Genomic DNA, 25725 nt, shown 5'->3' with positions numbered 1-25725 from the left:
CCATGGGCTGGTCCTGCTGCGTGGCAAAGGTGAGGCTGGAACCAAGTAATGGAGAGAAGGGGGGACAGAAGCTCATCCTCTCTCCCTGTGGCATTGCTCTTGGCCAGATCTCCAGAACTGGCACGTAATTGTGGGCAGGCACAACACTGCCCTTAGCAGGGCCGGTGTCACCACCCGACTGCTCACTGATGTGGTATTTGTGGCTCTCCTGTGCATGTTCGCTGCCTGAGGAAAGGCTTATCTTTAACAGAATCTCCTACCTAGCTGGTTGGTTTGTGGGCTTTTTTTTTTCCTAGTAAAGGAAAAATAAATACACGGCAAAGGAAAAGGGCACCTGGTTGTGGACTGTAACATCCGGGTTTCCTGTGCCAAGAAAATCTGGTGCCCTGCTGAGCGTGGTGCAACTACTGGCAAAGCCAGTTTCCCTCTGCATCAGCCCCGTCCCACAGGAAGCCACTTCCTTCTTGCTGCAGTTCCTGTTTTGAGGAACCGACCCTAAACGCCTCCACTAACCAAGGGGCTGAATAAATGCGAAACCCAGTCTGCGACCTGCTTCCCTTTTATTTCAGCAAAATTGTCAAAAATCACAAAAACAAAGCCGGCTCCTGTACAGACATGAAATAGACTTCTTTCTTTTCAGTACTGCAAAGCATCGTGTCCAGTACCTTGCTGCTACACCACAAGACTGTGAGAGGCTAGAATCAGCCCTGTGGCCCTGCAAGGAGAGGGCTCCCCACCCTTCTGTGTTTCTGAGTAGAAAGAGGAAGCTCCTTTTCTGGCCAACTCAAGATGGGGTAGCTCCCTGCTCTGAGGCTTGATCTTGCATCAGTCTCCCAGGGCTGCCTGCACCCTGACGGGGTGAGCTTGGGGAGTGCTGCACCCATCCCTGGGGCTGTTGGGGAGGCCACGGCTCACCTGATCTGTAGGATGCGTGGGGCAGGCAGGGTTGGGGCTGCAGCATTCATCCCACCACTCCTGCTGAGCCCCTTCTGGTTTATTTGTGCGGGCTCCTCCTCATAGTGGAGCGGTACGTGAAGCTGCCCTGGGCAGGAGGAGGAGCCTTTCCCTGAGAAATGCAGGAGTGTTCAGCCTGGCAGAGGAACATCCTACAGGAAGGAGATGCAGCGTGCAGTTTGGTGGCACCTGTGACCAGCTCCCAAAGTCAGGAGCCCACCGAAGAGGAGCATCAGCCCTTCCCAGCCAGCACCCACAGCACGCCGTAGCTCTGCAGTGCCTGGTTGCACCACAGCACGGCAGCTGGGGCTGTGCGTGGCCAACTTGGGGTTGTGCTCTGCTGTCACCTGACCCCAAAGTGGCTTCAGTGCAGCGCTGACGCACACGTTTGGGTTTTGTTTGGGGTTCTTAGCACGCACGGCAGGCTGTGGCAGTGCTATCTCCGGGATCCTGGTAGCAGAAGCAAAGCCAGCACAGCAGGGAGCTGCCCCGTCCTCTCTGCAGGGCCATCCTGGCCCCGGGAGCTCTCACAGAGGGTTCCTGGGGAGACGGGTGCAGCCCTGCTGAGCCCCTGTACTCTAAGCCAAGCTGATTATAGCAAAGGAAAGAAGGTGGCTATGTCTGGTCCCTGAGGCCGCAGGGGATCCTCCTCTTCCCCAGGAGGATCTCCGAGTGCTTTGCAATCACAGAGGAAGCACGCTCTGCATGCCCTCAGGAGGGAGTCACGAGAACTGCTTTGCATGGGTTGAGCAGAAATCATCAGGTGACACCGGAGGAGCCCAGCACACGGCCCGGCCACTTGCACCAGCAGAAGGCACTTGTGCAGCAAAGGGACAGGCCCCAGGGGCATTGGCCCACGTCCCCACCAGCCGAGCCCCCTCAGAGGAGGAGCGGCCGGGCACCCCCGCGGGGGGCTTGCTGCTGGACAAGGCGCCAGGGCTGCTCCCGCAGCGCTGTGGGGTAGAGGTACCACATCACCACCCCCGAGGGGTTGACGACCACCGTGAAGTTGTCTCCAGCCTTCAGGCCGCTGGTCACCTTCCCGCTGTACACATCCTGCACCTGGGAGAGACAGGGGGGTGCTGCCGGGGTGCCACGGACCTTCACCGCGGTGTCCCGATTTCCTTGCCCAAACCACAGCGGGTGTCAAAAGGGGGGAGAAGCTGGAAGGAGGGGGTGCAGGCGCGGTGTGAAAGGGGGGCTCACCTCATACACAGCCTTCTCCGGGAAGCCGAGCTTGGCCAGGCTGGTGGTGTAGCGGTAGGGCATGTCCGTCCTGCGGCTGAAGAAGACAAGGGCGCTGGCGGCCTGGGAGAGCGGGCGCAGGAACACCTCGATGCGGGATTTCTCCTAGGGGTGGGGATGAGTGGGTGAGGCAGAGCTGCAAGAGCCAGCCCTGGCCCTCCCTTTGTGGGGAGGGAGCAGGGGGAAAGAGCCTTGCCTTACCCCTCTCTGCTCTTGGGGTTAAGAACGTTTTTGGCTTGCAGTGAACTCAAGAAAAAATCATGGGTCTCTGCCCCCCTCGTTACTGCCTCCCACCCGGTGCTGCTCGCTTGCTCTCTGCTCTCCCAGACACGTATGCCTTCCCCCTAACCTTGACGATCCTGCGCCCCTGGATTCCCAGGGGGTCCTGGTTGATGCGGATCATCAGGCGGTTCTGCAGGATCTCCTTGGCGCCCGGGGCGATGGTGCGGAGGTCGTTGGACATGAGCAGCGGGGCTGCCATGATGGTCCACAAGGCCATTTGGGAGCGCGACTGCTCGTAGCTGAGGCCAAAGTTCCCGATGATGAGCTGGAGGGGAGGGAGAAAAGGGTTAGGAGCTTGGGTTAGCACCTCGTGATGCTGCAGCCTGCTTGGTGGGAGCAAGCACGGGAAACCTCACGTGTGCTACCGCTTCCTCTGAGCCAGGACACCCTGTGCTTCATCGCTATCTCCCCCTCAGGCTGCTCAAGGGAAGGCCAAAAACACTCGAGGGGTGACAGGTTCATTGCAATACCATGTCCGGGTCGTTCCAGTGGCCAGGGCCAGCTGCTGGCTGCAGCACGTCCTGGTTTGCGAAGAACCAGTCCACGATGGAAAGCACGCTGTCCCACGAGTCCTGGATGTCGCCGTAGTTGCGCCACAGGTTGCAGATCGTGGCCAGGAGGGTGTAGTTCACCTGGAAAAGAGTGTGGGAGTCAAAAGGGAGAATAAATAAATAATGCTTTAAAGTCTCACTAGACGTTACAAGTGCTGTGGGTGCAGGATTGTCAAGGCTAGGGGGAAGCAGTAAGGGGTGCAGAACATGGGCACGCAGTCAGAGCTCCCCCATGGCCCAGGGGAGCCAACAACAGGCAGGACAACTCTCACCTTGGGCGGGAGCCCCCCCTGATATGCCGGCCAGCTGCAGGAGTAGACGATGGGGCGGCCTGTGGCGTTCAAGGCCCTCGTCATTTCTGGGTAGCCTTCAGGAGAGAAGCAGCAGACTGGTGAAGGAGATGGACAGCAGCAACCTGCACGGCTTCCCGTGTTGCACTGGCTCTAGGGCTCCCCCAAAACCTCCTCTTTGCCCAAGAGGAGCTTTTACCCCGTGGCTGCGGTGCACACAGCCAGAAGAAGAGCTGTGAGGGAGGAACCAAAGCCGGCCAGCTGTCCATCAGATGGACGGCCACCCCGACTGAAGCAGGGACAAATGCTGGCCGAAGAGGCAGCCTTTACCCTTCGCCTGCTCCTCGCCTGATGAGTAGCACCCGTCCAGCTTCAGCATGTCCACCCCCCACTCCGCGAAGGTCTGCGCGTCCTGCTCCACGCGGTCCAGCGTGGTGCCCGGGTAGCCCCCGCAGGTGAGGGTACCCAGGTCTCCGTAGATGCCCAGCTTCAAGCCTCGGGCGTGGACCTGCGAGGAGAGGAGAGGACGAGGGGTCCCGAGGTGCCTCCTAGGGACCGAGCTCCTCCGCCCAGCCTCCACGGTGGGACAGGGGGGTCACTCACGTAGTCGGCCAGGGCCTTAATGCCCCGGGGGAACCTCTCGGGGTCGGGCACCAGCCGCCCTTCGGTGTCCCGCTGCTTGGCAGACCAGCAGTCGTCGATGTTGACGTACTCGTAGCCCAGCTCCCGCCAGCCGTCCTCCGCCAGCCGGTCTGCCATCTCCAAGAAGAGCCTCTCGCTGCGGGTGGGCGGGCGGCGCGCTGAGCCCCTGCCAGTGCCCCGAGGGGACGGGCTGGGGCTCGGGGGTCACCGCGCTGCGCCCCCCAAGGCTATGGGGGCCCCTTTGCAACCTCATCCCCGACCCGGGGGACCCAATACCCTACGGCCTTCGCTTTAGGGATCCCCCCAACCACACCAGCTGCCCCATGGCCACCGTCCCGGTGCTGGCTGACCTGATGCAGTGCCGGGGGTCGTCCCTGCAGTCCACGTTGCAGCGGAACCTCTCCCAGGCCAGCCAGCCCATGGGGGGGGTGCGGGCCAGCCCGTTGTCCAGCCCGCGGCCGGGCAGCACCAGCAGCCCCCCCAGCACCCCCCCCAGCAGCAGGAGCCGGGGCCCCGCCGCCCCCATCCCCGCCTGGGTGCCCCCGGAGCAGGGCAGCGCCGCGGGGGCCTCTCCGCCGCCCGGCCCCGCTCTATGGGGCCGCCCCCATCACCTGACCGCCCGCGCCCGCCTCCCGCACGGCCCGGCCCGGCTCGGCCCCCCCGGCCCCCCCGGCACACAGCCGCCCAGCCGGGCTGCCGGGGCCCGAGGTGAGCGGAGCGGGGCCGGGCAGGGCTGTAGGGCCCGGGGGGCAGGCGGGGGGACAGCGCTGCCCCAGGGGAGGGAGCCCGGGGGGGGGCTGGGGGCTGTGGTCCCGCAGAAACAGCATAAAGCGCGGCTGGGAAAGCCCTGCCTTAACTCTTGATTTTATTGTTTTTTCGACTAAAAGCCGAGCGAACCCGCGGGAGCTGGAAGCAAAACCCAGAGGCGTTGCCGTGGGTTGAGCCGTGCCCGTGTCCCCGCGCAGCGTGCCCTGGGTCCCCCACCCCTGCCTTCCACAGCTGCCCGCCCGCCGCTCACTGCTTTTTATTTGTGCTTTATTTGATTTATTAGAGCCTCGCTGTTTCAGCTCCCTGCTGTTTGTGACTCTCTCCTTTCCTCCGACCAGGGATGGGGCTCGGCGCGGTGGAGCCTCGGAGGCGCTCGCTGGGGAAGCGATCGGCCGGAGGAGGAGGACGAGGAGCTGCGGTCTGACCCACACGGCCAGCATGGCTTAACCCGACGGAGCCGGGGGCAGCCTGGGCCATGGCGACATTGCTGGAAGGCCGGGGGGGACGCCTGGTCCTCGCCGTAGACATGGGCGCTCAGACGGAGGTCCCGGAGATCTTGGGTCTGAAATCGCCCTCTTTATCCAGTCCTGCAACAGAGGAGAGAGCAACACGAGCGCCTCACATGCACAGAGGCAAATTTCTTCAGTCGGCTCCATAAAAAACCTGTAAAGTAGGTCAGTGGCGGAGTAAGAAACAAAGCAGCGGTGCTGACATCTCTGGAGGAGGCAGGTGGGGCTGTAGTGACTGTCCCCACAGTCACCGGTCCCGCCACACCGCATTGAGCCGGCCTCTTCCCCCTCTGCTCCCCGGTTTGGGGTGGCCGCGGGGCCATGAAGCTGAACGAGCGGAGTGTGGCCCACTACGCCACCTGCGACTCGCCCACCGACCACGCCGGCTTCCTGCGCAAGCGGGTGGAGCGTCACCACCACCATGGCCACCACGGCACCTCCTACCAGCGCCGCTGGTTCGTCCTCAAGGGCAACCTCCTCTTCTACTTCGAGGAGCGGGAGAGCCGCGAGCCCGTGGGGCTGGTGGTGCTGGAGGGCTGCACCGTGGAGCTCTGCGAGGCCGCCGAAGAGTTTGCCTTCGCCATCCGCTTCGACGACGCCGGCGCCAAGGCCTACGTGCTGGTGGCCGACGGGCAGGCTGCCATGGAGGCCTGGGTGAAGGCGCTGTCGCGGGCCAGCTTCGACTACATGCGGCTGGTGGTGCGCGAGCTGGAGAAGCAGCTGGAGGAGGCCTGCACGAGCTTGGCCGCTTGCCGTAAGTCTCCGCGGAGGTCCTCGGGCAGGAAGCGGCACCTCTCCAACCCCGCCTTGCTGCCCGTCCAGGAGAAGCCCGCTGTCCTGGAGAACGGGTACTCCACCTGGGGCAGCGGCCCTGAGCGCGACGGGGGGCACTCCAAGCCCCCGCCTCTGCCTCCGCGCCGGCGCTCGGCCGCCGGCAGCCCCGCAGGGTCCCCGGCAGCCGGCCTCTCGCCTGCCTTGCAGGAGAGCCCGGTGTCGCCGGAGACGGCCTGCTTCGCCAAGCTGCACCACTGGTACGGGCAGGAGATCGCGGTGCTGAGACGCGAGTGGCAGGAGAGGCAGAAGAGGGGACACCCGTGACCTGGGGACGCAGAGTGCAGCGTGCCTGCCGGTTTCTGGCAGAGCAGCGCAAGGGATGCTGCCTGTCCCTTTCCCTCGCTGGCAACTGATGTGCGGCACGTGGCTGCCTGCGTGCTGCCTGGCCACCCGGGAGGGACGTGTGTCTTCCCCAGGCCTTGCCTGGCGTTTCCAGCAGCGAGCCTCATCCTCTTTCCACCAAAACAGCCGGGCTCAGTGCCTTCCATCCTGGTGCAGTAGATGCAGCGTTTTGTTTGCCGCCTCTCCTTCGCCAGTTGCTTTGGTTTTGTTTCTCAGCGTGGAGATTTGCACAGGTCAACATTTATTATTGTCTGTGGTATTGAAGCCCACTGAAGCCCATCTGCCTTTGCTTTTTGGCTGCAGATAAGACTAGACTCTTACCAAATGCCCCCAATGGGCCGCTTTGTGCCTCTAGGGCCACACGCAGGCCTTACGAGGATGCGTCTGAGACGCCGTGGCTTCGGCTGGCCCAGGAGCCGTGGCTCACCTCGACGGGTGCTCGCTTTGGCCTGGCAGAGTGGCTGGCACGGGCTGCCACCCCTGGGGCTTCTGGCTGTGTGGCAGCGTCAGGCCCGGGCAGGTGGGACCCCATGGTGGGACCGTGGGTGGTTCCGGAGCCTCCTCTGACCCTGAGGAGCAGCTTCCCCAGCAGGGTGGGGTGTACCAAGCCAGAGCAGAGCTGTATTCACAAACATCATTGGTGGTTTTTTAAGTTTTCTCCTGTCCCAGCACCTCCTCCCTGCTATGTCCCTCAGGGTGTCCTCTGGTGTGTGTTTCACAAGCTTGTATCTGCTTCTTGGGGCACCCAGTCTCCTCATCGAGGCTTACGGGGACAGCAGAAGGAAACATGGAGCTTGATCTGAAGCAATAGCAAGGATCAGGAGCTCATCGAGTCCGAGCTGGACTCTGACTACCTAGTGGTAGTCAAGCCTATTAGTTTCTCTGGCTCAAGCCTTCCCTGTTACAAAACAGGAATGCTACAGGCTGTTTGTCTTCCCAAGGGTGAATTTATCAGGCTCTGCACCGACTGTAGAAAGTGCCATATAGGGCTCTGGCTGCTTGCTCGTCAGATGCTGGAGACAGAGTCCAGAGCTACGCTCATGCAAGGCCCTTCTTGATGTTGTGGCTCTGCCAGGTGCTCTGGGGAGCTGGGCAGAGCCATGTAGCTGGGGAAGAAGGACATCAGCAGGCTCTGGAGGAGTGAGGTCAAGGACAGGGGCTGGCTGCAGAAGGCCCAGAGGTGCAGGAGTGAGTGACCAGTCACTCCCTGGCCCTGTGTGTCAGCAGTGTTTGGACATGGCCTTGCTAGCGTAAAAGCCATATCCTACCAAAGCCAGACCCTGACCTGCTGGGGCTTCCCTCCAGTTTTGTGTCAGCTTCATGGGGCTGATCGCAGGAGCACATCCCGTGTCATTATCCACTAGGTCAGAAACCTTAACCAAAAGGCAGACAGTACAAGTACATGGTGCTGAGTCTAGTAGTCCAAGGACTAGGACACCCTGGAGAGGGTGTTTATAAATCTCCTCACTTGTCCTCTTGGCAAGGGCTGTTTTTCAAAGGAGAAGAATATATGAGACTATCTTGCCTTTCCCATGATCTCTGAAAGCGTTAAACCTCTTTTTATTACCCTGTTCCACAGGAGTCTTGCTAGGAAAACAGCACACTAGTCTGTTACAACTGGTAGGTACCCATTCACCTTTCTGGAGCTGAATGTGCTCAGCCTGTTACTTTGCAGTAGCCAGTAGAGATTGTCAGAGGCAGAAATCAAATGGCTTGCATTAACTTTCAGTGCCTTTGAAAATGTGTCTTTGGTAGTTTTTGGTGACAAGCTTCCTGCCTAGTTATGGCTTGACAGGACATTAGCGTAAATCAGATCTTAGATCTGGCTTTGGACAGTGGGAGTGTGACCTTCACATACGAATGGTGCAATCCAACCCCCTCTAGTTCACGTCTGTATTTCTTCATAGTAGTTTCTTCAAGGTTGGTAGGAATTTGTTGTTGTTGTTTTACTTTTTAAGTGAAAACAGTAAGGAGAAAGGAGGAACAGAAGGGCCAGGCGTAGGTCCGTGTCCATCAGAAATGCTTGTGACTCCTGAATCGCATGTGTGTGGCAGCAGCATCAGAGCTTGGCGTTACCTGGTGCCTCCTCATTCCGAGTGGGGGTATTTTGGGGCCAGGATCAGGTTTGGTGAGTGCTCTCTCTCTCACCACCCCCCTTCCTATCTCCCTCCCAATACAGAGAAAATATTCCTGATGTTTTGGACTTACATAAGGAAGTTTGACGGTAAAGATTTAACTTCCACAATAAATCAAAATGTAGTGGGAGTTCCTACATGAGACCCAAGCATCAGGAATGACTTAAAAGAGAAAATAAATTAACAAAGCCTGTCCTGTCAGAACTGGACCTGAAACAGTATTATTCATTTAAGAGCAGTTTCACTTTTAAGAAGCTTAGTTTGTTTAAATAAGCCAGGATTGCACTGGTAACGCTCCTAAAGAGCTTATATTTAATGCTTTAATCAGTCCCATTCAAATCACACAATTTCCACGCCACCTGGCTTTCCATTAGTACATACTCCAACTAAATCCTAAATCCTGCAAATGAGGAACTGAAAGAACTGAGGAACTGACAGAAAGGAGAGCACCCCTTTCTGTCCAACTGCATTTTAGGTAATTTTATGGGGTTTTCTACAGCATTGAGAAGAAAATGGCAGAATGTTGCAAAATATTTGTGCTTGGCCCAGCAGTCTATGCATGGGCATTGGTTAGGACTTCAAAGTGCTGCGTGACTTTGGATGCACATGGTCAGGGCTTCCTCTCAGTCCCCGTCATGCCCATTACATAGCAGGGCCTGCCCTTTCATGACTAAAAAAGAGCCATAATCGGAGCCATCCTCAGATTTGTATGCGCCTGCAGATTTTTCAGCTGCCCACCGCCACTCGCTTCATTAGGCAGGGAACACCTAGGTGCTCTGAGACATCAAACCAGCTCATCTGCGGATCAGCTGTGCTGCCTGTGCCTTCGAAGCAGCCCCCGGGCAGAAGGTCGGGATTTCTGCTTCCTGAGATTGCACACTTACCTGGCTAATGGACCGTGCCTCTCTGTGTCTGCAGGCAGAGATCATTACAGGAAAAGGAGCAGAGTTTTCGCTGCTCGCTAGCACATTGTCCCCTGCAGCAAAATGAGACTGATTGCCACACGTTTTTCTCCAGTCTTTCAGGTCTGGGCTGCTTCGCTTCCCACCTTCTCTTTCCGTATTATTTTTTAAAAATAGAAAGTGTCTGAGCAGCACAAAACAGGAGCCTTAGCAAAGGGGGACTGGATGTTTTGAAGCTAAATGGCTACTCTTCTTTAAGTACCGAAGGCAACATTTAAGAATTTTCCTTGGAATAATAATGCAAAAGTGAGGAGAGAAAGATGCATGTATCTGAATGCTTGAACTTAAAATAGTTTAAAGACTGAAAAAAGGGAGGGAGATTGTGACAGCTTTTGTAAGCTTTGCCAAGAAGGGAACCCAAACCTGTTAAAACAGCTGGTGAAATCCTTATACTTTCCTGTGGATGGGATTCCACATTCAGGCCCATAACACATTGTTTTATTTGCGCACATTTATCTTTTTATGAAACGCCTGTTGTGATGTTTTCCACTTGATCTGGAGCCACGTCCTAGCGATGAGTAACCCGAAGCGTCTACCACTGGCTGCTGCTTGCCATTTGGGACATTTGTGACTAAGCGCGGACAAATGCTTTGCATTACAAGTTACCGCATTCATAGTTTCGGGCTTGGTCACCCCGGGATCAGCCCTCACTGCCTTCATGGAGGAACTCGAGAAAGGAACCCAGCGAAACGCGCCGGGATCCGCGCAAAGCTCCAGTTCCAGTGGCACCTTTGCACCCAGCGTCCTGCAGGACCTGCACAATACCGACACTACAAGCAGCTTGCGGAAACACTCCTGTCTCCTGCAGCGCTCACACCGCCAGTATTTAGCGTGTTCTTTTTTTCAGAGCCGAGTTTGCATGCGCCCCTTTTATTTTATTTTATTTTATTTTTATTTTTGACGTGCGGAACGTGTGTGTATGACGCATTTCAACCCTGTAACCACTTCTGTTTTACGCCGGCCAGCCCAATAAACCACTTCGCGTTTGTACACCGCCTCAGCACCAACCCCTGCCGGGGCCGCGCCTCAGCGGGACCGCCATGGGCCGGGCCCCGGGGCGGGGAGCGGGGGGCGGGGGGCGGGGAGCGGGGCCGGGCGCAGCCTCGCGAGAGCCGCGGGCCCGGGGGGAGCGGAGCGGGGCGGGAGCGGCGATGGCGGCGGCGGGCGGGCGGCTGCTGGCGGCGGCCGCGTCGCGCTCGGTGCGGGCGGGCTGGGCCGGGCCGCTGGTGCCCTGCCGCCGAGCCACCGTCACCCGCAGCGGCGCCATCCTGCCCAAGCCCGTCAAGGTGAGGCGGCGGCGGCGGGGCTGGGCTGGGGGAGGCGCGGGGGGCGGCGGGGCCGGTAACGGCGGCGCCTGTGTCGGTTGTGCCCGCAGACCCCGTTCGGCCTCCTGCGGGTGTTCAGCGTGGTGATCCCCTTCCTCTACGTGGGCACGCAGATCAGCAAGAACTTCGCGGCGCTGCTGGAGGAGCACGACATCTTCGTGCCCGAGGACGACGACGACGACGATTAAAGGTGAGGGCGGCACCGGCAGCCACACGGCCCGCGATCCCTGCCTGGGAAATGGGTGCTCCTGGGACGGTTCCGAAGGATACAGCCGTGGGTAAAGCAGAGATACCAGCAGCTGTATTGCCTCCGGCTCCAAACATCGCCTTGCTTCGATACTGGAGTGGGACAGATTGGTTTCTGAGCGAGAAATCCCCGCAGCAAACCGTCTGTGGAGATCGACTGATCGTGCTTTAGATCTTGACCTTTTAGATCTTGCCATTTGAATCAGAAATAAAGCAGTCAGTGAGGGATGATATGGCCTATACTGCAGGCCTGAAAGGGGGACGTTGCTGCTGAAGTGTTGTTAATGGTCACCTGTTCGATAGCCTGCTAACCCGTGACTTTTAAATGAGAATCACAAATTGTATGAAATTCTGGTAGAGAAGTGAAAAATCTTGAGAATTCCTGAGCGCAGTAGATCAAACTGTCGTGTGGGTGCTGATCGCTGGAGTAACCTGACCATTCAGACAAAAAAAGAGTGGAATAAGTCACCTTTATCTGCAGCATGCCACACTTTCTTCTGTTTGGTATTATTCTATTTGTAAAGATTTTAGTTTGTGTGTATCTTAGAGAATTCATCAGCGTTGTTTTAATGTATGCACTGTGCTAAAATCAAAGAGTTAAAAGGTTGCAAAGATCGCAGTGGCCTGTTAGAAAGCCACTTTTCGTAGACCCCCACCTCGCGTGGTTTGGGGTTGTACGGCCTGGAGCTTGGTGCTGTGCATCTGAAAAGTAACGTGGTTTTATTCTATCTGCAGAACCATAGTGGAAGAACGGAAGGGAGGAAGCCAGTGTGAGAGAAATGCTTCCAACATTTGTCACCTGCATTTTGTCCTTCCTCAAGGGGACGGGGGTACTGCATCCCCTTTGCCAGTCAATGTCCTGCACGTGCCCGTGTTAAGAGAAATCTGTAAATCAGGAATGAAGGAGGCACTTGATGGGTTCTGCATCCTTGCACACACACACTCACCTCATAAAGGACTGCTTGGGATTCCTTTTATTTGCAATATAGGAAATAATTAAAGAACAAGAGATTGAGATGCTTGACTTTGTTTCCGTGTTTTTTTTTTTTTTTTTTTGTAGATTATTGCCTATGACCTAGTACTTCTGTCTTAACCTTTCTACCTTCCTAAGTCTGTTCCAGTGGCAAGGTTCTTTTCATATATTTTTTTTTCCTTTTAGGAGTCTTTTCTGTAATTCAGTCCTAATCAATGGAACAATATAGGATCCTAGAGGAAGCAGGAGCCCCACAACACAGCCCCAATAAAAGAATGGAGTTCATATTGACAGTGGCACTGCAGTTCAGATAACACTGACTTGCAACCTAGCACTGTGCAGGTATGCCTGATAGAGACTGGCACATTAATTTCACCTCACTGAGGATTAAGTGCAGTATTACCAGTGCACAGTAAATGTTAAGTAGGTTTAGTAACATACAAAGTTGAGATCATGAGTAGCAAACTAAGATGATGCTTTTCATAGCACTTAATGTGTGGACAGTGAAACTCTGAGTGCTCTGGCTCCAAGTACTCGTAATGCTTAGGTAGTTCTTTACTTTTGTGTGAATCCTGGTATGTTTATTTTTTTTTAACTACATGTAAACTTCAGTGTTCTCCCTCTTCCCTTACCAGTATTTGCTTTTGCAATTATTTAATCACATAATAGATTTCCAAGGTCTTCTCTGCTGACGGTATCTTCAGTCTCATCAGACCAGTTGCATGCCAGCTTGACCTTGAAAGGTCAAAGTCAAATGATTCAAATGATTATTTCATTAAAGCCAGACATGTTTCTGGGACAATGCTTTCTCATGGTTTCTGGCCACTAGATCTGGCCTCCTCTTTTAACTGCCCACTTCTCCCTTAACAGCTCTCACGTGGGGATGCAGGCGCCAGTATTTAGGCAAGGATAGAAGTCAGAGCACCACAAGGATGCAGTGCTGATCACACATGGGAAAGCTCCCGCATAGATTCAGCTACTGAAAATGCATTCTGACTGGCAAAAGAACAAATTTTCCTTCCTCTTCTCAGTAGCAAACTAGTAATTCCTGAGTCAATTATCGAGGTGATGGTAGGACACTACCTCCTGCTAGGCATCACATGCTCTCATGGAGCTTCCCTGTTCCAGACAGCAGTACAAAAAAACCAACATTTTTCCAGGTAATTTAATTTTACAGCAGGGAAATGGACTCTACTGATCTCTTCATTGTACAAAGGGCTTTATTGGCCTATTGGATTGTAAGCCATTCTCTGCTAGAAGTAAACAGAGAATAGTGTCAAAGTGAAAAACAAGGTCAACACAGTCATGGCATGAAATTGTGAACACTGCAGGAATACACGTGGGCCTCAAGCACAAAACCTCAGCGACTACAACAGCTTTTCCGAAGGCCCACTCTTGCCTGCTCTTTTTTCCAAGGAGCTCCCACCCATGTGCAGGGTGCAGGCTGAGCAGACAGCTCCACAACCCAGTTGTGCTGTGGTTTTTCAGCAGACACTCAGGAAAAATGATGAGACAAACTCTACCCACTGAAAATACACGTTGGCAAAAGCTAAATCACAGCTCTGCATAGAGATCATTAATGACTTGTGCACACGCTGGGTTCAGATTTAGTCGTTAGGCACGCAGGCTGCTATACAGTCTGTCTGTACAGATTTTTTCTGTCATATAGAACTTTATTTGTAGTACAGGACAGGAAGACACAGAGTCAGGCTGTCTCATGGATCGTGGCCTGCATAGAATTTGGACATAAAGTCTTTAGGCCGTGGGGTTTCCGTCTCATGGAAATACCTCATGATGTGAGTCTTCTGCTTCCATACGTGAATGGTTTCTTGAAGATCCATTTTTCCCTGTGCATAGACAAGAGATATATAATAATGAGAACGATTATAAGAATATTATAATAATGAGGCTGCCTGGAAGTTTCACCCACTGGACTATTACCTTGGACTGTGTTTGCAGATTTTTTCCTTTCTTTAAGGATAACCTAGCTGTCTTGGAATGCAAGAAATACAACAGGCGAGCATGGCAGCTCTTGGCTGGAAGGTTTCTAATGCTTTAAAACTGCAAATGTCAGTTATCCTTGCTCCAGCCTCCTCTGAATCCCTATCCTACTCTTGGCACGCTGAGGAGTCCTTCAGACAGACGGGTCTCAGGGCTAGGACACAGCTAGATACGCTACGAGATCAGGGTGTACTGCTACCTATGCAAACCCAAGGCCGGCCTCCCACAAAGTATGGCCACTCTAATGTTTGTTTTAGAATCAGTTAAGGAAAATACATCCCAATCTAAGGAAGTACTGTAGGGACCAGAAAGGTCGTTTTTAGCGATAAGCTAGCAGCAGCATCTTTGTCCTTTTCTTTGATTGCTGCTGCTTTCTCAAAGGAAACCTGCATGTGTTTAAGCCACCGTTTTGTTTACCATACACTTCCCCTTTTAAAATCTGCACATTGTCACGACGCTGGGTGCCAGAAACGCATGTTCTAGCACCACTGACCCCCGAACACAACAACGCTGCTGCCCTGCCTTAAAAGCGGGGCGCTTCACCCCTCGCCCCCCCGGGCCGCACCTTGATCACCAGCATGTCGATCACCCGCGGGTCCGTGACGTGGGCGTTCTTCACGAAGAGCTCCCGCAGCTTGTCCCGCGCCTGCCTGACGGTGATGTCCAGCTGGTAGAGGTGCACTGCGGGGACACCACGGATCACGGCCCCGCTCCCCCCTCACGCAGCCCGCCCGCCCGCCGCGACCTTGACGCGGGGCCGCCTCCCGCGGCTCCCCCCGGCGCCCCCTCACCCGTGTTGGGCACCTCGCGGTACCAGGCCCGGTACAGCTCCCGCACGCGCCGCTTCGCCTCGCCCAGGTCGCGGCTGAAGATGGGCCTCACGGCCGCGGCCCCGCGCCCCGCCACCGCCATCTTGTCCCCGCCGCCGGCACGGCGCCCAGCGCAGCGGGGCGTCCCCGCCTCCCCATTGGCCGGCCGCGCCGCCGTTCCGCTCTCTGATTGGCCGCGAGGCGCGGGGGGGCGGGACGGCGGGGCGGGCCGCGCGGAATGGCGGCCGGGGCGGGGCTCGGGGGCGGCCCCTGAGGGAGGGCGGCTGAGGGCGGGCCGTGGGGGCTCCTCGGGCCGGTTTTGTGCCCTTTTGGGATCTTTAAATGGAAAACATTGAGGGGCGGGTCCCGCTGGAATTAACACCTCAACGGTGGTGTCGATGAGTGTTCGTGCAAGTCAGCAGCCTGCACAGAAATTACCGTCAGAAAAATAAATGCGCGCACACACACACACGGTCTCCGAGTTGTGTTTTTTTTTTAGTTGTGGTTATGCGCAGTTATGGTAGTTACTACCAGTCTGAACATCAAACCTTTATTTTTTTTACATAATTATTTTGTTAAGCATGAGTCTGAACATCGAGCCTTAATCGTTTTGCAAACCTCACGAAACAGCTGGTCAGAAATAACGCAGGAATAAAAGGAGAGCTAGCCCTGAAATGTACAGCTCACCCCCAGGCAATGTAACTCCATGGCTCCGTGCCAAGCCTGCCCGAGAGCTGTTTTTATGTAACGCTGAAGAAAAGTCGTTTCGAGGAGCTATTCGGATAGGAGACGGTAAACCTAAGCACCGCGGTTCCTCTTGAAATAGATTGGTAGGAATTTCTGCATTTCAGAAATTACCTGCTTCTGTGGCTGAGACTCACACTGATTATTTATGTACTACTTGGTATTTCCTCCTGTCTAAGGCATAGCACAACATAAGGGTTGTCAGGCGTTTCTCTGGATTAAAATTTCCTTTCTTTGGGGCTGTAAATGATGGCGATGCATGGTATGCATGGAATAAACAGCAGTATGCAATAAACATGAAGTAATGAAGGGATTGTATGTTTATAGGATTGTATGTTTACAGGATGGTTGTGCTTTTTCAGGGGCACTGCTCTGTGTAGTCCCGCAGGGAAACGTTGCCCAGTGAGAGCTGAAGCTCTCGCCCTGCCCTCCGCCAGCGCACGCCAAGGCAGCTGAGGGGCCGTGGATGGTTTTTGCAGGAACCACGCCAGAGCTGAGCTGCCCTGGGCACTGCAGAGGGGCAGGCAGGGGCACAGCAGGGAGGCAGGCAGTGGCTGGGCAGCAGCGGGGCTGGCAGGGAAGGGAGGTGGCCAGGAGCTCTTTGCAAATCGTTTCTAGGTTTGTTTGGTTGGTTGGTTTTCCTCCTAGAATTGGCAGGACCCCAGAGTTCTCTTTCACCCCAGATACCTTTGTATTTCAGTACACAATAAGCCAGGGCTAATACTCTCTCAGTAGCCAAGTGCTCAGAAAACTGTTTCTGCAATGAGAGCCCAAAGTACAGCAGAACTGGTTTATTGGTTATATACATCCTTGCAAATGTGACCGTCACCTGTAATGTGCTATGGCTGTGTGATTCAAGATCCAGGATGGGAATTAAGCTGAGCTATATACTGGGCTACAGCGTTCTTTACACTACTAGGGACATCTGCACAGGTTTAGGTAGTCTTAAGTGGGACTTGGCATCGTCCTGCCTAGACCTGCTGCATTTCTGACAGCATTTGTGGTGGTCTCTGAGTGAAAGGGGAGTGGTGTGCACTTATCTTGGGATAGCTCTCAGCTTGAATGGGTGTGGGCATTTTATGAGGGCAAAGTAGCCATCCGTCCGTGGCCTGGGCTGATCCTCGGGGAGCATGAAGGTGAATTGCTGCAGGAGAGTGGTGAAGAAGATGAAGAGCTCCATCCTGGCCAGCTGTGCCCCCAGGCAGACACGTCGACCTGCAGGAAGGAAGCATCCATGAGAGAGGACATTAAACCACGCTGGAATCACTGTGGGATGAGCAACCTCTGTGTGCAGACACAAGATGGAGCAAAACAGAGGATCAGAAGCTGCTTTGTTCAGGATGGACAGAAGGAAGAAGGCGAGAGTGCCTGGTTAACCATGTCAAAAGGGCCCAGGCACTCACAGCTAGTTAGACGGGGACACCCTGTTTGTTGTGCACAGCTTCATAGAATATTTTAGGTTGGAAGAGCCCCCTGCAGGTCACTTTTTTACCCCCTGCTCAACTGCAAAGAGGAAGAGAGACAACCCCTGGACTTCCCAGGAGGCAGATCACCGCTCCTGCTGTGCACATGGCTTGCAGCTAGATCCTCCCCTTAGATTTACCTGCTGAGAAAGGCATGAAGGCCTCCGGTTTCACAAACTGCCCGTTCACGTCCAGGAAGTGTTCAGGGTAAAACTCATTTGGTTTCTTCCAGACTGACTCATCCTTCAGCACGGAAGACAAGTTGGTGATGACTGTCGTCCCCTGCACTCCTCCACAAGACGAAACAACTTACGTGAGAACGGCAGAATTATCCTGGAGAGGTGGATCGGTGCTCTTTAGTCGGTCTCTCCCATCTAATAGCAACTATCACTAGATGCTTCAAAGTATGGCACTGAGCTCCTCTTCTCTATCTTAGATATAGCGGAGGTAAAGCAGTGCACTTTTCCAATGACATGCTGCCTGCTCTATGCGCCTGAAGCGTTTGAACTTTTGCAACTTACACCCTTACAAAGGCCATTGCATGCAAATGCTAATTTCATGGTAAGATAGTGGAAACAGCTTCCACTTTACAGATCCTTCTGGACTTACTTTGTAGCTGGGGAGAAAAAGCTAACTGACAGACTTCAAAGCCCAACTTTCACACATGGAAAATGGCAAAGCTTTCTTGTTTCCTGTGTCAATGTTTTAAGCTTAGTGGAGTTACTGCAACGCTGAAAAAAACATCCCAGGCTTGTATTGCTACCAGCACTGCCAGGACAGAGTGCTCTTGATTCCTGTCACAGTGTCAATGGACCGAATGCCAGTGGCAATTCAATAACTTCAGAGATTTAACTACTGCCGTCTCAGGAAAGGCAGCAAGCTGGTCTCATGTGCCTCCAAAGAGCCTGTCAAGCTGTCCTAGTTTCTTTTTCCAACTCAGGCAGTGAATGTCACAGCTCATCGAGAGGAAAGCGAACCTTTGCACTGAGCTGCCACTACAGTTGGGTTCCCACATAACTAGTGTAAATCTAGAGCACAAACGTGCCCATCTGTCTGGTCTTAGCATTTCAATATTCAGTGCTTCAGAGCTTGGCAGTGAGCGTGATTTGGGGCTGGAAACACAAATCTGCAAAGCTGTGTGGGGTCACCCACACCCTAGACCTGGCATCTGCACAAGACAGGGATGCTGCATTGCCCGTCTGGCCGTGCTCACCTTGGGAATGAAGTAACCCTGAAGCTCGGTGTCCCGGTATGTCATGTGAGGTAGCCCAACAGGAGCGATGTCCCCACAGCGCTGTGCCTCATGGATCACGGCATTGGTGTAGGGCATGTTCACTTGGTCCATCATGGTGGGTGACCTCTCTCTTCCAATCACCATATCAATCTCTTTGTGGATTTTACCTGAAAGCAGCACAGCCAGGGACTTAGAGCTCCCTTAGCTAAACAGAAGGGGCTGGTACAAGCTGGAGGAAAGCTGGCAGCATGAGCTCAGTAGGCACTGTGCGAGAGTAGGACAAGCAATTACAGAAAGGAACAGAAACTACAGGGGAATGCCTTTTTTCAGTTGCTCAGAAAACAAAACAAAACAAAACAAAACAAACAAACAAACAACAAACCAAACCAAACCAAACCAAAAAACTCTGTTATTTTTGCACAGTGTCTTTAATAAAGGTCTTGGCACTTGACATGCTACCTTACCCCTCCTCAATGTAGCTGGAAGTGTACTTGTGCAGGCAGCATTTGAGAGTTAAAACAGATCAGTGTTTATTCCAAGTCTAGGAGGGAGGGTTCCACAACCACTGGAAGTCCCCAGGTAGCCTTCAGTGTGAAGGAGAGTGAACTGCGCTTCCAACTCCAGTCTTTTCACCAGGGCTTCCCCACTGCCACCACTGGGCCTGCCAGAGCAGCTGTGTTAGGGGAAATGTTTTCTCCTGGTTTCTTCTAGACCAACAATCACCAAAGCTGCTTCTCCTTGCAAAAGCCCCAAACCAAGAATAGGAGATGTTGAGTGTCCTTACAGAGAAATGAGGGCTGAAGGGAACATACCGCACCTCTGCCTGTCCTCTCACTTACTCTGTGTTTCTGGGTGCAAAAGCATGTAGAGAAATGCCCACCGGAGGGTGGTGGAGGTGGTATCAGAACCAGCTGCAAACAAGTCTGCGGTCACCAGACGAAGGTTGTTGTAATTGAAGCCATTTTCTTCAGCCTCCTTACCCTGCGGAGAGCAAACAAGTGTGTGACAGGAGCAAAGACACTTGCTGGTGAGGAGGCCTTCTTTCAGAGCAGTGCTGAGGAGCGCTAGATCCACTTTTGCTGACCAAGAATTGCATTGGCAGAGAAAAGCACACCACAGGCAGTGGGCTGTGTATGACTGATGTGCTCCAATACCACTGTTACCAGAGTATTTGAAGGTCATCAGTAACCTCCCACAGCCTGCGAGATGAACATTACTCCTGCCTTCAGGACAGAAGTAAACACCTTGCGCTCCCAGCTCAGCAGGACACTGCCACTTACTACGGCGTCCTCCCCCAGAGGAGGTGGAACACTGTTAGTCAGGCTTGATCAGATCATAAAGCCCACGCAGCAGCGAGGAGGCTGCCTTGATGCAGCAAATGCAAATTAACAGCATTTTGAGGGGGCTATCTGTAGCTACGCATTACGGATTCTCACTGCTTCTGCCCTGGTGTTTTCTGATGATCAGGGGGGAAAAAATCAGGGTATCATCGCTGCCTATTAAGTCTGCAACACCAATTTCAGCAAAACAGGTCTCTCATCCAAATACTAATTGAGCTCAAATTTGCTAGCATATGAGATATGACAAGCTCTCTGCATGAGTTCATCTGCTTGTCTTTTCTAATCCTTTTTATACTTTTCTTTCCTAGGGACTAGCTTCTGCTGAGTTATTCTGTATGTTTTGATGCTGTTTTAACATGGATAGCAATTAATGAGGCATTTAAGTCTCAACTGTTATTCAAATAAAAGGACTCTGGCGAGGGAGCTGTGGGACTGGCCTGACCGAAGTTAGCCCAGTGGAGGGATTTATCAGACCGGCTTCTCAGGGGACCTCAGTAAGCAGGAGAGGGATGTGACAAGAGGGAAGGAGGCCAGGCTCAGTCCCTCCCAGTAGAAATGCTCAGTGCAGAGCATGTTAGGTCACGTTGCTCTGCTCTAAAATCAGTCGTTAAGGCACTGACAAACACGGGATCTTGCATGTCTGACTTCTCCGCCACTGCAAACGTAGACATATTAATGAATTCTCAGTTATTGACTTTTAAATGTCTTCAAAACGGTGTAGGTTAAAAAGAAGGGAGCTGCCAGACACGGAGGGAAAAATGGAAGTGGAAGGTGAGGGCAGGAACATCAGCAGATTATATGATTTCTGAGGACAATCAAGGAGGGCACAGCATGAAGAAATTAATGCTCAAGATATGAAGTAGAATGAGGAAGTAGAAAATTAGTTAGCAACGTTCTTTAGAGAGCTTTATGACAAAAGTCAGCTTTCATCAACAAGCTCAAAGAAGTAGAGGAATTGCTCCTGGGCTCTAAGGTTCTGCTGGTCTCTCCCTACCTTCGACATCTCCTTTAAAAACGCATCAGTGAAGTCTCGGGTGTATTCAGGGTTCCAGGTCTCCATGTGCTTCTGTATGAGAACGTCTATGAAGTCCATGTATGCCTTTTGCCCTCGAAAGACTTTCTGTGGCAGTCCAGGGATGCGCAACAAAATGGGCATCACGTTAAGAAACTGGTAGGCCAGAACCACAGAGCAAGAGACAAGACATTACGAGATGCAAAAAGAAAAAAAATGAAAACACAGTGCTCTCCAGCGACAGAGGGCAGCCTCTTACAGAACATACCACACTTCTGCGTTACCTGAGTCAGGAATCCAGCTTCTTCACTCAGGGAGTTTTCAAACAAAGCTACCATTTTCCTGAACACCTCATCACCATAGTCAAAACGCCCTCCATAGATGATGCTGCAGATCATGTTGCAGACTGCATTGTTTACAAGAAAACGTAAGTCGAAAGGGCGACCTAAAAACAGAAAGGGAGACCAAGCAAAGAGGCTAAGCAACATCAAACTGTTGAACCTCAGAGTTCGGCTACAAGAACACACAAATACCTCTTAGATGTTCCCAAGGGAAAAAACGAAACACACTCAAAGTACAAATACATCATAGTAGGAAGAAAAGATCTTCTCATCTCCTACTGTGGTTCGGTTGGTCGTTATTTAAGGGAGAAAGCTCCCAAAGAAAAGCTGATTTGTAGGGTTGTTCTGCCACATGTCAAATAACACTTCTCTTTCACCACACATCATAAAGGTAGCAGTTACCAAGCCGTGGGAATAATTATATTTTACCTCTGTTTATTTCTATTCATGTCCTATTTCAGATTGCTTAGTAGCCCCAATGCATCAGGTAGAAGTGGCTTCAAGGCAGAGCAGGATCAGTAATTATTATGATGATGGACTTGAAACACTGCATACATATGGGAGTGGCTGCATTAGTACTTCTCTCTCTGCATTGTTCTATTGCCTTTTCCTGTTTTTGTTTGTTTTGTTTTGTTCTGAAGAGCAGTTTGCCCATCCTTCTGGATGTGACGTACCTTCTTCTGCTTTGATTGCAGAGCACAGGAATCCTGCTTCCTCAGTCACTCGCTCCTCCAAGGATTTCTTTCCCATTCCAAAGTCCCTCAAGGTAGAGAGTGTGAATTTCCTTATCTCCTTCCAGACATGCCCGTATCTTGCTACAACAATCCCTGGAATTATGGATGAGCAAGAAATGTCAGGAGCTCTGACAAGTACATCATGCAAAGTTCACTAGAGAAGAGCAAATGTGAGTTTGGAGGTGCAGGTCTGCAGGGATAGATGAAAGGCTCTGATCTTGTACAGCTTATTCACACAGCCATTCTAAAAACTTACGACTGCGCCTTCTACATGCCTAGTAAAAGTGGAGGGGGAGTGCAGTGAGAACTTGTGCCCGTGCCTGCAGGAAATGCCCATTTCCAAGGGACGTACCTTCAGATTTATCTCCGTAGCCTATATGTTCATACGCTGGGAAGTACGGCCGGTCAGCAAAGTCCTCCGCTTTGTGGACCAGGGCTTCCTTCACGGTTTTGTACCCATTCAGCACCACCAGGTTGGTCCAGCAGTTCTGGAGGCTGAAGATGTTTCCGAACTTCTTGTGAAACTGGCAAGATAAAAAAAATTGGCCCTGAAAGTGACCTCACACCCAATAGTGCCGGCATGTAATGTCCAAAATACCCCTGGAGCCTTCTTTAGGGCCTTTACTATTTAGGGGTTTGAGCTGCTTTTATTAGGAGACCTTCAGCTGACCTTTGACTGTTGTCTTTGCAGTGAAACGTCTCAAAGCAGTGTGAAACACCAGCTGAAGCAGGGAGCAATGCACTGCATCTGGCAAGACTTAATATACAGCTATCCAGCTCAAACTGCTGCCAAGAACATTGTGCAAGCATTTTGGATTTTGTTTGACAACACGAGGTCAAGGATCTCTTTTGGGATTTTCAAATAGTGCATGCTCAACAACCCGCTATTTCCTAATACTTGGATTTTGAATACCGTGTGTTGTTTATCTGTCTCTGAAAGCCTAGGCAATTTTTGAGTTAGTTTTGAACTAGTTTTGAGTTCTTTCTGCTAGAAGGAAATATCGATGATAAAGTGATATGTAGTTTCTTTACATGCTTTTGTTCCTAAAGATTGACCCAAAGCCCAGTTCCCAGGAGCACGCTTGGAAGAGGCAGCTCCACGCTGGAGTTTCAGGTCAACTTTCTGCCCCAGAGGAATAAACACACCTAGTAAGGCTGGTAATTGGCACATCCCCTACATCTGCTGTGATCTATAAAAGACACGAAGCTGACAGCTTCCAGGAAGCCAGGCTGAAGCTGCACGGCTGGGCAGTAACACTGAACACAGTGCTCAGGAGCGTGCTGTTGGAAGGTGGTGTCGTAGTAGTGATGCTCACAAAAAACACATTATTTATCTCTGTTTTCTTCTTCTTCCTTCCTTCCTTCCTTCCTTCCTTCCTTCCTTCCTTCCTTCCTTCCTTCCTTCCTTCCTTCCTTCCTTCCTTCCTTCCTTCCTTCCTTCCTTCCTTCCTTCCTTCCTTCCTTCCTTCCCTCTTTAACTCTTCATTTCCATACTCTGAGCAAATCAAGGAACTGAAATACTCTGAGTGTATTTGCAGTGGGATTGGAAAGGGAATTAGTACTTCACTGGCACTAGAAATACATCATTAAAAGTGATTACCGGTCAAGACTGCAGTCAGCATGACCCTGATGCGATTTGAAAATGGTAATCTTTTGGACTATATGAAGGCAAACAATACAAATGCTGTATTTAGTTTCTCCATTTGGTGGATTTTGGACAGACAGCTGAGCAGTGTTGTCCTAAAGAAAAAAAAGGCCTTTAGAGTTTGCAAAGTAATCTGCTGCAAGCTGTGCTGTGCCTTTCCCTCGAGAAAGGATAAGCCCTGACTTTGATTGGGAACGCTACAGACATTTTGGGCGCTGCTGCTGGGGCAAATCCCGTGAGCTGATCTCCTTAACTGGAGCAGCCCCACGCCTGTAGGCAGGCTGGAGTAACTCACGGAGAAGCCTGCCATCCCCGCCGCCACGTCCCAGCCCACAGGGCTGGCACTCACCTTGTTGAAGGAGAGGTGCGGGTTGTGGAAGTCGATGTACGGCATGGTCCCGACGAACGGCAGCGACATGGGGCCTGGCGGGTAACGGCTCCACTTCTTTCTGCGCTTCATGAAATCAAGAACCAAGGTGAAGACAGTAAGGAAAACTCCCAGCACAGCAATGTTGCTCCAGTCAGATGACAGCCACAGGAGCAATGTCATTTTGCAGCCTGCCTGCTCCTCGGTCTTCCTCTTTTGACCCAAGACTGTTTCTGCCTCTCCCTTCTGCCTCCTTCTCCGTTCTGCTTCCCTCCCCAGGCAGCTGTCCCCTTTTCCTTGCTTCCTCCTGTCCCCTCACTCTCCTTTTCTGTCTCCCTGCTCCCCTCTCCCTGCAGCTTCTGGCTTGTGAATGTGGAACTTGGCTCAGTCTCGAAGCTCCTCCTCTGTTCCACTCAGCCCCGGGGGAGTGGTGATGAGGGTCATTCCTTCTCCTCCTCCTCCTCCTCCTCTTTCCCCCCCTTTGACAAAGCTCAGAGGCTGCTTTGTCCTTGCGACAAAGAGGTGCTGGGGTGCCCTCAGAACAACGAGCACAGCAGCAACCCAGTCCTGCTGCATTCTCATGGGGCAGTTTTGTAAGGGTTTAAGCCCGTCACCTTCTTGCTGATGCAGACAAGCCCAGGCAGACACAGATCCTAAACACAGGCTGTTCGGCTGTCTGTATGCAGGGCCAAGAATTTGTTCCATTGGAGCTTGAGTAAGCCCAGGTTATGTCAAGCTTTCCTATACAGAAAGCACGTAAGTGACAGAAATTAGCCTAAAACAGTGACCTGAGACTAAAACCATTTACGGGAATAACAACCTTTATCCAACCCCAAATGTCAGTCAGTGCAGCAACCTTGATTTTGGTGGGATACACCTCAGCTACGAGGGGGAAGCACATACAAGCAGCCTTGCATTTCCAGCCCTTGGGGCAGAAGTAATCCAAACGCAATTATGGAGATAGTCAAAGTGTTTCCTAAAACAGCACCGCTCTGTGCTCCTGGCGTTGCTGCCATCGGAGATCAATAAAGCTCTCCATTATGACAGTTAGCTCGAGCTGAAGAGAAGCAATAAACCCATCACCGCTTGATCTGTGATCTGGGTGTGATCACAGAAAAACTCCTAATGGAGCAATTGCTGCGCCGGTGATAGAGAGCTCAAGCTGCAAAGCGATGAACCCACAAACACTCTGCAGTGATCTCTGGTGCATAGCCAAGGCCTCGAAACGCCCCCTACCTGGAGAGGCACCTAAATGCTCGTTATTTGTGTGCAGAGGTCCCCTCTGCGGGGTCTGTACAGCACGCTCAGGGAAACCCTGGCACGTCCCTTGTGAAAGCACTGTGACTCAGGGCTTATCTCAGGCACCTGTAAACAAACATTCAGCACGGGAGGTCAAGGAGAGCAAATCAATGGAGCCACCTCATGTAATCACAGGCCCGAGGACTCACAGGTGTACTGTGACGTGAAGGACTGTATGGTCAGGTGCAACCTAGGAGTGTGCTGGAGAAGGCAATTTCTTGACACAAGTGACTGGCGAGCCAGCTAGGGGGATGCTCACAAACAAGGAAGAACTGGTTCAGGATATTAAGGCCAAGAGTAAGTTTTCCTGCAGCAGTCATAACACTGTGAAATTTAAAGTCCTGCAAGAAGTCAGCAGGTCAAACAGCATCACAGCCCTTGCCTTCAGGAGAGCATATTTCACCTTGTTCAGGGATCTGCTTGCCAAGACCCCAGAGGGATCTGCCTTGGAGAGCAGAGGGCCCCAGGAGAGCTGCTTGTTCTTCAAGGACAGCCTCCTCAAAGCATGAGAGCAGTGGATATCACTTATTACCTTGACTTTGGCAAAGCCTTTGACATGTCTTCTGCAGTACTCTTGCAGCTAAATTGGTGTGGTACAGACTGGCAAGGCAGATGATAAGGTGGGTGGAAGGTTGTTTGCTCCTTGGGGCTCAGAGGGTTGGAGTTGGTGGTACAGAG

General features: G+C 52.7%; 5 protein-coding genes across 5 annotated transcripts; 2 read left to right on the top strand and 3 right to left on the bottom strand.

Annotated features, from left to right (window-relative positions):
* Window positions 1-31: 31 nt before the first annotated feature.
* On the bottom strand, window positions 32-4552 carry NAGA (alpha-N-acetylgalactosaminidase). Its single transcript, XM_082780755.1, has 8 exons — window positions 4315-4552; window positions 3926-4100; window positions 3653-3830; window positions 3305-3399; window positions 2952-3113; window positions 2549-2746; window positions 2161-2304; window positions 32-2016 (listed from the first exon to the last, which is right to left on the bottom strand). The coding sequence occupies exons 1-8, from the start codon at window positions 4488-4490 to the stop codon at window positions 1834-1836; spliced, it is 1311 nt and encodes a 436-aa protein (XP_082636881.1). The 5' UTR covers window positions 4491-4552; the 3' UTR covers window positions 32-1833.
* Window positions 4553-4573: 21 nt separating this feature from the next.
* PHETA2 (PH domain containing endocytic trafficking adaptor 2) lies at window positions 4574-10504 on the top strand. Its single transcript, XM_082780777.1, has 2 exons — window positions 4574-4672; window positions 5071-10504. Exon 2 carries the CDS (start codon window positions 5563-5565, stop codon window positions 6337-6339), a length of 777 nt encoding a protein of 258 aa, XP_082636903.1. The 5' UTR covers window positions 4574-4672; window positions 5071-5562; the 3' UTR covers window positions 6340-10504.
* A 126-nt stretch (window positions 10505-10630) lies between these two features.
* On the top strand, window positions 10631-12109 carry SMDT1 (single-pass membrane protein with aspartate rich tail 1). The gene is made up of 3 exons (XM_082780788.1): window positions 10631-10800; window positions 10890-11029; window positions 11821-12109. The coding sequence occupies exons 1-2, from the start codon at window positions 10666-10668 to the stop codon at window positions 11025-11027; spliced, it is 273 nt and encodes a 90-aa protein (XP_082636914.1). The 5' UTR covers window positions 10631-10665; the 3' UTR covers window positions 11028-11029; window positions 11821-12109.
* A 1601-nt stretch (window positions 12110-13710) lies between these two features.
* Window positions 13711-15010, bottom strand: NDUFA6 (NADH:ubiquinone oxidoreductase subunit A6). The gene is made up of 3 exons (XM_082780801.1): window positions 14851-15010; window positions 14625-14740; window positions 13711-13905 (listed from the first exon to the last, which is right to left on the bottom strand). Exons 1-3 carry the CDS (start codon window positions 14969-14971, stop codon window positions 13774-13776), a joined length of 369 nt encoding a protein of 122 aa, XP_082636927.1. The 5' UTR covers window positions 14972-15010; the 3' UTR covers window positions 13711-13773.
* Window positions 15011-15480: 470 nt separating this feature from the next.
* Window positions 15481-24098, bottom strand: CYP2D6 (cytochrome P450 family 2 subfamily D member 6). Its single transcript, XM_082780744.1, has 9 exons — window positions 23731-24098; window positions 22089-22260; window positions 21677-21829; window positions 20946-21106; window positions 20644-20817; window positions 19149-19290; window positions 18289-18476; window positions 17216-17357; window positions 15481-16827 (listed from the first exon to the last, which is right to left on the bottom strand). The coding sequence occupies exons 1-9, from the start codon at window positions 23929-23931 to the stop codon at window positions 16649-16651; spliced, it is 1512 nt and encodes a 503-aa protein (XP_082636870.1). The 5' UTR covers window positions 23932-24098; the 3' UTR covers window positions 15481-16648.
* Window positions 24099-25725: the final 1627 nt, after the last annotated feature.

This window comes from Aythya marila (genome assembly GCF_965140915.1).
Source record: "Aythya marila genome assembly, chromosome: 1".
Classification (NCBI taxonomy): Eukaryota; Metazoa; Chordata; class Aves; order Anseriformes; family Anatidae; genus Aythya; species Aythya marila.
This window is presented reverse-complemented; position numbering and strand designations above follow the sequence as displayed.